Source organism: Dromiciops gliroides, chromosome 3 (genome assembly GCF_019393635.1).
Source record: "Dromiciops gliroides isolate mDroGli1 chromosome 3, mDroGli1.pri, whole genome shotgun sequence".
Classification (NCBI taxonomy): Eukaryota; Metazoa; Chordata; class Mammalia; order Microbiotheria; family Microbiotheriidae; genus Dromiciops; species Dromiciops gliroides.
In genome coordinates, this window is record NC_057863.1 from 573,323,083 (window position 1) to 573,337,123 (window position 14,041).

At 41.2% G+C, this 14,041-nt stretch overlaps 1 protein-coding gene across 1 annotated transcript in view; it reads right to left on the bottom strand.

Annotated features, from left to right (window-relative positions):
- Positions 1-6,124: 6,124 nt before the first annotated feature.
- NEK3 (NIMA related kinase 3) overlaps positions 6,125-14,041 on the bottom strand; it is a 37,154-nt gene continuing 29,237 nt past the window's right edge. The window contains 2 exon segments of the mRNA XM_043998225.1: positions 6,125-8,521; positions 8,994-9,117. Of these exon segments, the coding sequence (XP_043854160.1) occupies positions 8,437-8,521; positions 8,994-9,117 (209 nt within the window). The 3' untranslated portion in view covers positions 6,125-8,436.

Consider the following 14,041-nt stretch of genomic DNA (forward strand, 5'->3'; position numbering starts at 1 on the left):
CCACAACCACACCTACAATACTTCAAAAGCTTTCGCAGGGAATCTTCCCTGGGGAAGGCAGTGGCAGCTTGGAAATCGTTTTCTTGGGGACCCCCCCCCACACACAGAAGGAAACTTCTGGGTGGCCAGCTTGAGCTTTCCTATCAATCTGGGGGACCCGATGTCCGGGGCAAGAAAGCGAAGATGCCTCCAGCGCCAGGCGACCCCCGCGGCAGCTCTAGCGAGCTAGCATGCCTTAGGACTCTGTTTTCCGTTGCCATGGAGACCGAGCTCCGCTGCCCAGTTTCCCCTCGCGCGCGAGAACCTCTCCTATTTCTCCCCCACCCCACCCCCGCCATAGCCCCACTTTTCAACCCAAACGAGAGCGCACGCGTCTCCCCGTCTCCGCCCCCCACCCCCCTCCCCATACAAACGGCGGGCTCGCCCCTAGTTCACCTGCTCAGCTTCTCTTCTAAGCGGCTGCGGCTGCGGCAGCAACAGAGGAGCCCCGGCCTCTTGGCTTGCGCCACAGCGCCCCCGTGTGGCTGTGGGGAGGAGTCCGAGGAGGTGATGCCGGATCAAGAACGGAAGCGGGGCTTGGACTGTAGCCCCTGCATCATCCTGCACAGGAGAGGCCCGGCTATGATGTACCTGCTCACGAAGCAGTCGATATCCAGTAGCCTTGCTCACCTGCTGCGGGCCTGACTTTGCAAAGCAACAGTAATACATCTTTTAGGACAAGCCGCGCCTGAGCACTCCTCAGGAAAGATAGTGAATTAGGCAAAATGTGTATCTCTCCTCCTCCACTCCCACCCCCAACACCTGTCGGGCTCTTCTGGATCACAGTATGGTGAAAAGAGCTCTACATATGGGGTCAGAGAACCTGGGTTCAAATCCAACCTGTCACTGTGAGACCTCGAGCAAGTAACTCAATACAGCTAGGCCTCAGTTACCTCATCTGTAAAATGAAAGTGTTGGACCAGACGGCTTCTGAGGTCTCTTCCAGCTCCAAATCTAGGATCCGAAGACCCCCCCCCCTCCCCACTTATAAAAATGTTACACATATAATGACACTTGGTCCTCACTGTATTTACATTTCCCCATAATCAAGGTGATTTACAAGCAATGAAGGAAGATATTTTTGGTAAAGGGGTTCTAGCCACCCTCAAATTAATTTATTGGAAGACTGGCATATGTAGAGTACTTTTAATACTACTCTTCACCTGTTAAAGAGCCTGGAGAACCTACTTAAAAGAGAATCATGTGTGGGGCAGCTAGGTGGCGCAGTGGATAAAGCACTGGCCTTGGATTCAGGAGGACCTGAGTTCAAATCCAGCCTCAGACACTTGACACTTACTAGCTGTGTGACCCTGGGCAAGTCACTTAACCCCCACTGCCCTGCAAAAAAAAAAAAAGAGAGAGAGAGAATCACGATGAAGAGTAATGGAAGTTTCTGAGAGAGCTTTTGGGATATGTAGAGACATTCTGTAATTGGTTCCTGCCCTGCTGACCTTGTAGTGGACAGCAGCCTTTTTGATTGGCTGCAGTTGTAGAACTGAGACTGCCCTTAGTCAGCCTCAGTCTCTCTCTCAGCTCTTGGTTTGGCTTCCTCCATGATCTGCTGAGAGACAACGGAATAAAGGGAGAGGCTTTGGAGACAAAATGTGGCCCCATGAATAGCGGCCTCAGTTCTTTTCCTGCTCAGTATTTGTCCTTTAGATTTAGATGAAGGGATTAGAGTGAGCTTTGAAAGGTCAGGAATGTCAGCCATACAGGAATTAATTAAGTTCACATTGGATTTTACAATCAGTCCGGGATCAATGTCCAAGGAGCAACCTTCAGAATCCAATCCAGCAGGAGCTGAGGCAGCAGCAATATCACTTGGGAACATGAACTGATAGAATCTATCTGTTATCCCTCTCACTACACAACCTGCCTCTCTCTTCCCAGTCACTTGTTTCATTTATAGTGAAAATGCTAATATGGATGTGATTCAGCTGTTTTAGCAACATGCTTGTCTTTGGACAAAGATTATATTTAGATAAGAAACTTAGGGAAGATATGAATTAAAGCAATACTTGTACAGCTCAAAAAAAATTGTGATTTTTTTAGCACCTTCTTACCTATTTTTCACCACTTACAGAAGAAAAACAAGGCAACTTTGGATTATGGGCTATTTTTAATTTTAATTTTTCTTACAGGCTGTGGCATCTTCCATTTACCTTCCCAGCTAGGGGCATGGAATGGGTAATATATGGTAGCCAAAACACATTTTAAATTTCATCATCATTAGCTAGGTTCAACCAAGCAAGGCAAGGAGAATTTACCACTTCCCTTCTAAAATCTTATTTCCTTCAAATGATCAAAATCTGTGTTAAAATAAAGGCTAAATATAAGTATATAAATATAACTATGAATATCTCCATGATCAACCCGATTTTCCACAAACAACTCTCTCTCTCTCTTTCTCTCTCTCTCCCCTTTATCTGAGGTGCTGGAGTATTTGAATTTAATGGTTTTTTCAATCACCATTAGTTGTAACACAATGTGGAATGGGAATCAATTTTGTTGTTAAATTGTGGCTAGCTAGCTAATAGAATAAATTGTAGGGCTCAATTTCTTTTCTTTTTTTTTTTTTGAGGCAGTAGTGGGAAATGGGAAACAATTCAATTGAACAATTCTATAAAATTTATGAAGTGATTATTATATACTAAGTACTATGCTAGAGGGTTTATAAAGATAAATAGGACTCCTTCCAGGCCCTTCAATCTATAATCTAGGAAGGGAAAGAAGAAAAGATGCACAGTAACTATTATACAAATCAGAATAAAAATACATAGGAGAGTTATAAACAAAGTAATCAGAGACAGTAAAGACTATGTTTACCTAGGGGGATTAAAGAAAATGTGAACCAGGAGTTATAAACAAAGGTACAGCAAGGCCAGTTCTTGGGGTGGAGAAGGGAGGAAGAAGTTGAGAAGAGATGATTTTGACTTTGTTTTGGAGGTAGGGAAATGCAGGATGAGATTAGGGTAGAGCAAATAATTAATCCAATTTGGGCAGAGTTCCTGACAAAACTAGAAAGGAAAGTTGGGAGCCAGACAGTGGAGGTCCTTGAAAGTATGCCTTATTTGGATTTTTTTTTTAGTAGGTAACAGGGAACTATTGAAGGTTCTTGAGTCAGTGTGATGACATCTCTACATTGGAAATGTTGATTTGGCAGAAGTTTGTAGGATGGATTAGGAGACAAGAAACAAGGAGAATAGTTAAGAGATCATTGCAGGGGCAGCTAGGTGGCACCAGTGACGGACCTAGAGCACCGCCCTGGATCAGGAAGGACCTGAGTTCAAATCTAGGCCCTCAGACACTTGACACGTAGTCGTCGGGGCTTCAAACCCCAATGCCTCGTAGAGAGAGAGAGATGAGAGATACGAGAGAGAGAGAGAGAGAGAGAAGACTACGAGAGCAGGAGAGGAGAGAGAGAGAGTAATAGAAATCATTGCACTAGTTACATGGCCAGGCAGAATCAGGTAGGAAAAAACATTTCAGAATTAGAACTGACAGGGAGCATTGTACGCGATGATTCAAATCACCAAGCTATGATGAACATATCCTGAAGTCCTGAAAGAACTGGCAGATATCATGATTGCTGAGTCACTGACTGATCTTTGAAAGACTATAGAGAATGGGAAAGGTGCCCACAGAAATGGAAAAGGAAAAAGTAGCCCAATTCACAAAGAAAGATAATGGTGCGTGCAAATTAGAGGCCAGTGAGTTTAATTTCCTAATTCTGGCAAAATTCTAGGAGGTAATAAATGAGGATTAGTGATGATCTTGAAAATGAAGCAGTGATCAGAGAGTCAGTCTGACTTTATCAAAGGCAAGTCATGACAAATTCACTTTTTTTAGTGCCTTTTCTCACATAATTAATTGACTAATAGAACAGTAGAATGATTTATCATCCCCAGATTTTACATATTTTCACAAAGCATCTGACAGAATGACTTATTCCCTCCCCAGTATTATCGTCAGTCTTAACCCCACCCCTTCCTATCCCTGCTAAACTGAGTGATGTATTTCATTACTAAATTCTGTGTTTAACCCTTTTTTGTTCAGTCAAAAGTGAAATTCATCTGATGTCACGTTTCCACTCCTTCCCGCCATGTCTGCATATCTTCTCATGCCCCTCAATTATGAGAAAGAGCAAATTCTTCCTTTCTCTAGTAAATTCCTTTTACCCACCCTTATTTTTCCCCTCTTAAAACTCTTAGAATGGAATCAATACAGCTCCAGGACATGTTTTTCTTAACTCTGATACATACCCCTTGAAGACATTAAGGTTCTGAAAAGACATTTATTTCTTCTCCTACTAATGGACTGTTTACTCTTTTCAATTGCTTGTATAGGTTTACCTTTCTAGGTTCCCCTAGACTACTGAGTTTCTATTTCAAAGTTCCTGCTCAACTCTAACATCTTCTGTTCCTTTCAAGATCCATTTTCTTCTTCTAGGATTATACTCAACTTTGCAAGGTAAGTCATTTTGTTGTTGTTGTTTTTTTGGTTTTTTTGTGGGGCAATGGGGGTTAAGTGACTTGCCCAGGGTCACACAGCTAGTAAGTGTCAAGTGTCCGAGGCCGGATTTGATCTCAGGAACTCCTGAATCCAGGGCCAGTGCTTTATCCACTGCGCCACCTAGCCACCCCACAAGGTAAGTTATTCTTGGTGGCACCTCTCTCTTTATTGCCTTTTGGAATATTGTATTCAAAGATCTTGTTGGATCCCAGGAAGGGCTGGGGGAGTAAGTTCTTCCATAAGCTGAGATAAAAGAGATACTGAAGAATGATGCTGGAGAGCCAGTACGGCAAATAATAAAGATTTATTATAAGCAACTCACACTTGGGTAGTAGAGGTCTGTGACGACAGGTGGACAACAAATGGATCAGTCCTGATCCCCTGTATTAGCCCATATTAAGGCTGCTCCTTTTATAGGGAGGGTCAAGCAAGGCATGCAGGAGAGAGGCCAGGTATACACATACACTTCCCTGGGAAACTATCGATAAGAAAGTCCCCAAGATTGTCAAGGATGGGCTAGTGTGCCTGGAAGATGAGCATGCGCACACACCTCCCCTTATGTAATGGGTCATTGGGATGTCAGATTTCCTTGTGTGACCTGGCCACATGGTTTTCAGTAAAAGCTGCCAAGTATTGTATGATCTTAAATGTACTTCCTGAGTTGTGACATATAAAATGTTTGAGAGAGACAGTTTCTGGGTAATTAATCATTTTATTAATTATGGCTAGTGAATAATAAATAAAAGGACGGTCATTTGGCTTTCTCTAGTAAATAAAAAACCCCCTCATGGAGGCCTGTTGCTGCTTATATATCCTTGGAAGAATGGGTATTCCCTACAGGTGGGAATCAACTGATTGGTTGACAATTTTTTTTTCTGTTTAGAATTTTATTTTCCAAAATATACGTAAAAACAAATTTAGACATTAATTTTGTAAAACTTTGTGTTCCAACTTCTCTTCCTCCCTCCCCTCCCAAGTAGGAATGGAAACAGTTTAACCTTTTAATAGCCCTCATGATGTGACCCTGGGGAAATCGCTTACTCTCTGCCCCAGTCCCTCAACTATAGAGATAATAATAGTAGTTGTCCTGAGGATCAAATGAGATATTTGTAAAGTTCTTAGCAGAGTGCCTGGCACATAGTGGGTGCTTAATAAGTGCTTATTTCCCACTTATTTCCTCAGGGGATCCCTCCACTCTTGCTTCCTTCTGACAGAGAATCTTACAGGCTATATATGATGTATCTCTCTTCATGCTAGCCCACACTCTGCTAAAGGTATCCACTTTCTTATGGCCTTAGGCTTCTGGCTGACTCTTTTGGTGTGACTTACTATAGTTTTTTCATCATTACTTGGTCTGGTCCAAACCTGAGGGTTTTGCTAGAGTAGGCATGTGAAAATTGGGTGGTCTGCCTCCTGTTCAGTCAGCCATCTTAGTGGGAAGCTAGATGCCCCCAAGAGTTGTTTTGTTTTTTAATCTTACTGAAATATTTTGGAAATAAATAATAAAATGTACATAAAAATAAACGACTCCACAATTATTCTAATACAAGAAATAGCAACTTTTATTATGAAAAAAGTATGAAAAGGTGACCAAATATTTTTAGAAAAATCATGAAAATTATAATTTCTCTAAGGAAGTATGACTCCTGACATCAGATACCTTAATATTACAAAACAGAGAAAAAGGTCCTAGTTACAGATGAAATGAGGAGATTATTCTGAAATTTTGTTTACTTTTTAAACAGTGTTTATTATTTTAAAAAATTTCAGAGTAGAGGGCAGCTAGGTGATGCCTTGAATGAAGCACTGGCCCTGGATTCAGGAGGACCCTGCCACCCCCGAAAAATATACAGGCTGCATAGTCTGTCACAGACTAATTATATACCCATAATTCCTAATTATCTCCTACCCACTTCAATTTCAGCAGGACATTTCCCCTAATTCCTTGAATCTCAGGTTAAACACTGTTTTTGCCTAACCAATTCCCCATCCCGATCAGACTTGCTTTGTTCCCCCTTATAAGTCCAAGTTTAGTACCAGCTGCTTTGCACCGATTGCTACTAGCATCCTTCTTCTGTCCTATTCATTTTTGTTTTGTTTTGTTTTTTTGCAGGGCAATGAGGGTTAAGTGACTTGCCCAGGGTCACACAGCTAGTAAGTGTCAAGTGTCTGAGGCCGGCTTTGAACTCAGGTCCTCCTGAATCCAGGGCCGGTGCTTTATCCACTGCGCCACCTAGCTGCCCCCATGTCCTATTCTTTCTAATCATTCACACCCAGCCTCTGATCTGATCAAGAACTTAAGGGGTAGCTAGGTGGAGCAGTGGATAGAACACCAGCCCTGGATTCAGGAGGACCTGAGTTCAAATCCGGCATCAGACACTTAACACTTACTAGCTGTGTGACCCTGGGCAAGTCACTTAACCCCAAGTGCCTCACTAAAAAAAAAAGAACTTAAACCCACTCTCATCCCCCTATTTCTGTTCTATCCCTACTGGGTCCTTGATGCCATGTATTCATGGAGCAATTCCTTTTGCAGCACCCATTACACATAAAACTGTAGCATAATGATTTGTCCTTCTAAAAGAATCGTGAGAGTACTGGATGGAAACAGCCTTTTTCAGTGGAAAGAACACTTATATGTACCTATTTCTTCACATTGTCTTCCCCATGAGCATGTGAATTCCTTGCGGGCAGGGATGGTTTTTGCTTTTCTTTGTATGCCCAGCACCTAGATCAATGCCTGTACAAAGCACTCTTAATAAATATTTGCTGACTGACTGACTTGGTGACATTATCATTCTAGCTCTACCCCTGGATAATCTCGGCCAAGTCACAACCAGGCTGAGCCACAGTTTCTTGATCTATAAGATAAAAGGTCTAGAGTAGATCTCCTTGGTCATTCCCAAGATCTAAAATTCTGTGTTTCTATTGAGACCTCAAAAATTTTATAAAGTTATTTTTAAAATTACATCATATTAATTAGAACTATAATTATTCCACTGATAACCTCTCTACTTTTGTCACTTATTCCTTCCTCAGTTGTTCATTATCAATTAATTTCCCCATATCAAACCCCCTGGAGGCCCCAGAGGGAAAGGCCATGTGAGCAATTCAAAACAAATATGCTGGGAATTGCAGATAATAGAAACAAAGATGACTAATTCCTGCCTTCAAATAGCTTACGTTCTACCAAAGGATACTGCAGTCCAAGAATTGTCCATGTGTAGAATGTTTCATCTCTAAAGAACTGACACTAACAGAGCTTGATTTTCCTCTCAAGGATTTGTCCTTCCCTATTCTACGTCATTGGTGATACTAATTCTCTATTCTTAACACTCATACCTGACCTCTGATATGATCTAGAAACTCAGCCCACTCTCATCTTCCTATTTCTGTTCCATCCCTGCTGGCTCCTTTGTCAACTAGTGGAAAAAGATCTTACGATTTAAGAATAAATGAACCACTAAAAACACATCCTATCACGCTCTCATAAAAATATTATGGAGTATAAACACACAATATGTCAAAATCTTGTTACTAATAAGCAGCAACAACCATCAAAGTATTTCAGGATTAAAAGTACACTGAATATTATTAAGAAAAGAAATCTTAAGATGTTTTCCCAGGATGCCACCACTTTCCTTTCTGACCTGTAAAGAAAACAATTTACATGACACTGTTCCAATTAGAGGATTAATACAGAACTAACATCCAGTTCAAAAACCCACAGGGGTTCTAGATGTATTTTCTGGTGATATTCATCAAAACGTCATCTTGAAATATTCACAGCTTTTATCTATTCTGTTGCCAAAGTAAACTTACACAGTGTTGATTACTTAATTTAACAATTCTTCTGAATGTGCTTAAGAAACATTTCTCTTGGAATTATTCATGAGCCACACACTGTAATTCAGCTCTCTTCTTCAGTTCAGACACCCAATCTGGGTCATCATCTTCTTCTTCGAAATCCCTACATATGAGAAATGAAAATATGAAGTCTTCATCACAGGCACTCGAATATTTGTTGGCTTAATACAACCATTAAAGAAAAGCTTTATTCTCCCCTTTCCCACCCTTTATTCTCCCCTCTCCTGACCATTAAATGGGTCCTGAGGAGGAAGGGGTGATAAGAAAGCTCTACTGTAATTCCTTTTACTATTTCTACTATAATTTTTAAAAAATTCTGAAATATCTAAAATTTAAAAAGAATATGAGGAGTACAATATTTGGAAAATTGGATATATATATATCCAAATTAACAATGGAATGAAATATTGTATCTCAGCATTATTTTATTTCTACAGAAAAAAAATATCATGCCTGTATTTAACCAGGGTAAAAAACAATATAAAATCCTCGTATTCAACATGAAATTCTTAGGTAATAATTCTGTTAAAGCAAGCACATGCTAACTAAAATTTTCTAGATTAATTTGAACATACGTGTCCTCTTCATCTAGTCTAGGTTCAAGTCTCTCAGGGTCCAAGGGGATATCATTATCTCCATCTACACAATCTGATGTTTCTGCTTCATCAGAAAGAGGTCCTTTCAGGAAATTCTCTGAGCCTTCAAAAATGAAAAGAATACAAACTTTTAAAAGAATGGTTAATTGTCTCATGCACACACATGTGTATATATGTGTGTGCACACACGCAACACATGTATACACACGTGCACATGCATATGTGTGTATGTATGTGCATATACACGTGTGTATGTGTATATGTATATCTGTATGTGTGTATATACACAGAGATAGCAATATATCACATATTCCCAACTAGACCATAAGATTCTTGAGGACAAAAATCATGTCCTTGACTTCTATTCCTCACATACAGTGCTAGACACATGGTAGGTACTTAAGTAAACACTTAATGGTTGGCTAAGGAATGTTATTTCCCCCCCACCCCAAATACAAATGACTCAGTTGGGTTTCCATGACAGTTTCCAAGTAGCCAATGTTTCCTTTTGTAACGATTGGAATGACGCCACCTGCTGGAGACTTACTGTAGAAGAGTTCCGCCCATGAAGCGAAGGTCTTTGAGGGCAAGACCAGGAGTCTTTTCTTTGGCGTCAGGAAGTGATGCGGGCTAGTGGGAGGAGGAAGGAAGAGACTGGCGCTCAGTCTCGCTCACTGCCTTTTTCCCTAGCCATTGTACATTATTGCCCTGCCCACACAGGGAATAGTGATCCTGTTTCAAAGGGAAATGCACGAGCTGATTCTGCAGCCAAGCTTGCTGCATTAGAAGCTCCTGAACATATATTTAACCTTTCACCTTCTGAGGATATTCCTTCCAACCTAACCTATGACGATTCTGAAGTAGAAAAGTGGAAAAAGAAATTTAAGGCAAAACAGATCAGCGGCGTCTGGGTGTCTCCGGAAGGTAAGCCATTTCTTCCCCGGAAATTCTACCACCAGGTATGCCTCTCTGTTCACAGAAAAGGCCATTTTGGTACACAAGGCATTGTAGACTCTATTAAGAGAACCTGGATAGCACCAGGTGTGAATAACACAGCATCTCGAATCTGCTCGGGCTGCTCCACATGTCAATCTTATAATCAGTATGCTTTTAAAGCCAAAGCTTATGGAGGGCGTCCCCTAGCATATACACCTTTTGAGCACTTACAAATTGATTATATTACGATGCCAAAAGCAGGACATTATAAATTTTGCCTTGTTATAGTTGATCAGCTCTCTCGGTGGGTGGAGGCATTTCCCAGCCCCCGAGCCACAGCTGCCTTTGTTGCCAAAATTCTTCTTAAAGAGATAGTACCTCGTTTTGGCCCACCAGCCCGCATCGATTCTGACAAAGGCACACATTTCACTGATTCGATTTTATCCCAAATCTACTCTTTCTTGGGAGTGACTCCAAAATTCCACACGCCCTACCATCCACAAAGTTCAGGCCAAGTTGAACGTATGAATAAAGAGCTTAAGAGTATGATTGGCAAATTATGTACTGAAACCCATTTGAAATGGCCTGATGTTCTACCATTGGCATTATTCTATCTACGAAGTAGACCAAGAGGAGAACTTCATATATCTCCTTATGAAATGCTTTTTGGTCACCCTCCTATCCAAGCTAAAACTCTTTCCCCAGTTTATACATCACTGGTGGGAGGTGATACTTCTGTTGCCTCCTATATACAGGAATTACAGACCAGGCTACGTGAACTCCATGAGGCAGGAGCTGTGGTCCAGGCAGGCCCATTAGACTTTTCATTGCACAACCTCAACCCAGGAGATAAAATATATGTAAAGAATTTTCAGAGAACCAGTGGAACCCAACCTGCCTGGGAAGGACCTTTTCAGGTATTATTGACAACTCCTACTGCCATTAAAATTGGTGAAAAAGACTCATGGATTCATTGCTCTCATGTAAAGCCTGCACCATTCATAGGTAAAGAGATTTCAGATAGACCTGAGGTAGACGCTAAAGAGCTAAAAACCCTAACGATAGCAACTGTTAGAGAGCAAAGAGAGTTCAGAGGAAATAGGCAGTTCCCATTTGATAATCCCACTGATCAGTTAAATGCTTCCTAAAGTATCAGGAGACGGAAATTGCCTTTTTAGGGCTTTAGCAGACCAGCTAGAAGGTCACTGTAGAAATCATCTCAGACATAGACAAGAGTCTAGGCCTTTCTCTCTCTTTACCAAATTCTTATTCTCCTTAATAAATGCTTAAAAGTCTAACTTGCTAAAGCTTATAATTTATTGGCGACCACTCATTAGCTATTTTAGACAGTTTAACTAGAATTTTAGCCCTTAACACTTTCAAAGCTCTGCTTATACAAGTATCAAAATGAGAAAATGATTGCATAAATGCTTGTGTGTCATGCATAACTTACAATGATCATTTGGGCTTACTAAGTGCTTTCTTTTTTTTCCCTTCAAAATTGGGGTGTTCAGGGCACAGTTGAATTTTACTGCATTCCCCCTTTTGGGGGGGGCAATGAGGGCTAAGTGATTTGCTAGTAACTGTCAAGTTACTTACTAGCTTGACAGCTAGTAAGTGTCAAGTGTCTGAGGCTGGATTTGAACTCAGGTCCAGTGCTTTATCCACTGCACCACCTAGCTGCCAAAACTGTTTTAGATTTCTTTTTGGAGGCAATCAGGGTTAGGTACTAAGTTCTTTCAACTAAGAATTTTTTTTTAAATTAGCACTGGGATCTTTGTTGAAAAGATGAAATTGATGAAGTAGAACACTATTCAATCCATTTCCTTAAATTATAAAGTATAAGTATGGGACAAGGAACAAAAATGCAGGCTCTTAACTGCTTGTTCAAGATTTATAACTACTGCATAACAAAAATCCAGCCTGATAAAAGGCAAATCCTATTACAAATAATACAACAAAGAACTGCTGTGTCATTACCCACTCTAGCATGGAACTAGATATAATAACAACCTACCTTGGACCCTGTCCAAGGAGGTTTAGTTACTGGAAATACTAGGAGGAAAAACCGCCTTCCCCTCAATATCATCTCACCTATAGAATCAACAATTTATAGAATTTTAGAACTGGGGCTTCAAAGATCATTTAGTCCAATACCCCCAATCTTTCCTTACAGTTGAGGGAACAAGCTAAGTGACTTGTTCACCATCATATAGATAAGCTGAGGCTCCAACTCATATCTGACTCCTTATCAAGGGCTGAAATTCCTTTATCTAACCACAATAGGCTGTTATTCCATCATCTCTCTCCTTTAAGATTTTAAACTCTATGCGTCTTTATCCACACCATGACTGCCAACCCTTCAACCCCTCAGTTCTCTTTTCCAGGTCACCTCCCTTGTACTATGTGCATGCTCTTCCATTCCCCACACTGATCCAAGAGTGAATCAGTTCAACTCTATGCTATCCTAGTCTCCTTAGCCTAATGAAGATTTTGTCCTTCCAGATCTCAGCCTTGGATTACTTCCCTCCTCCTCACATGCTGATGAATGAAGCTAGAGAAAATCCTGAAACTGCTCACTGGTCCACAACAAATTTATGTTACATAATCTCAACTGGGTCCTCACTGCAGCAAGGCAATCCTGGATCTTCCAAACCATTTCATCTCTCCCCAAACTTCTAACGGCTCCCTCTCCCCGTGACTCTTTCAGCTGAGAACCCTGCCTCATATTTTGCTGGAAAAACAGGCTATTCGCTGAGAGCTCCCTCTTCACCCCTCTTCCTTCTCTCACATTATTCAGGTGCTACTATTTCCTCCTTCACCCCTGACTCATATCAAGAGATAGCCCTTCTTTTTGCCAAGGTAAATTTCTCCACGCGTACAAGTGATACCGCTCCACCCTGTCTTCTCCAATAACTCGTCTCTATCATTCCCACTCTCTCATTTATCTCTTATCTACCCCTGTCTACTGACTGTTCCCCTATTGCCTTCAAAAATACTTATGTCAGGGCAGCTAGGTACAGTGGATAGAGCACCTGCCCTGGATTCAGAAAGACCTGAGTTCAAATCCAGTCTCAGACACTTGACACTTACTAGCTGTGTGACCCTGGGCAAGTCACTTAACCCCAATTGCCTCACTAAAAAAAAAAAAGCAAGGATGTGAAAAATACCTATGTCTCCCCCATCCTTTTTTTTTTTTGGTGGGGCAATCAGGGTTAAGTAACTTGCCCAGGGTCACACAGCTAGCAAGTATCAAGTGTCTGAGGCCAGATTTGAACTCAGATCCTCCTGAATCCAGGGCCAGTGCTTTATCCACTGCGCCACCTAGCTGCCCCAGTCTCCCAATCCTTAAAAAAAACTGTCAATTGATCCATTCATCCTCTTTAACTATCATCCTATGTCTCTCCTCCATTTTGTGGCTAAACACATTAAGAAAGCCATTTACAAATGGTGTCTTCACATTCTTTCCTCTCATTCTCTTCTAACCTCATGTAGACTGGCTTCCAACCTCATCACTTGAATGATGAGAACTGAAACTGCTCTCTTCAAATTTACTTCTTCTTGTTCATTCATTTCAGTCATGTTCAATTTCTCATGATCCCATTTGGGGTTTTCTTGGCAAAGATACTGAAGTAGTTTACCATTTCCTTCTCTAGCTCATTTTACAGTCATAATGTTAGGTCATTTGCTCAGGGTCACACAGCTATTAAGTGTCTGAGGCTGGATGTGATTCCATGCCTGCTGCTCTATTCATTGTGCCACCTACCTGCCCCTTGAAGATCTCTTAATTGCCCAATCTAAAGGCATTTTATCAATCCTCATCCTTCTAGACCTCTCTGTAGCCTCTGACACAGTTGATCACTCTTTTCTCCTTGAGGTTATCTTCTCTCTAGACTTTTGAGACAGCAGTCTTTCATGGTTCTTCTACCTATCTGACCTGATTGCTTCTTAGTCTCCTTTGCTGGATTGTCATCCAGGTCATGCCATCAACTGTGGGTGTCCCACAGGATTCTTCTCCCTCTAAACTACTTCACTTGATGATCTTATCAGCTCCCAAGGATTCAATTATCACCTCTACAATGATGATCCTC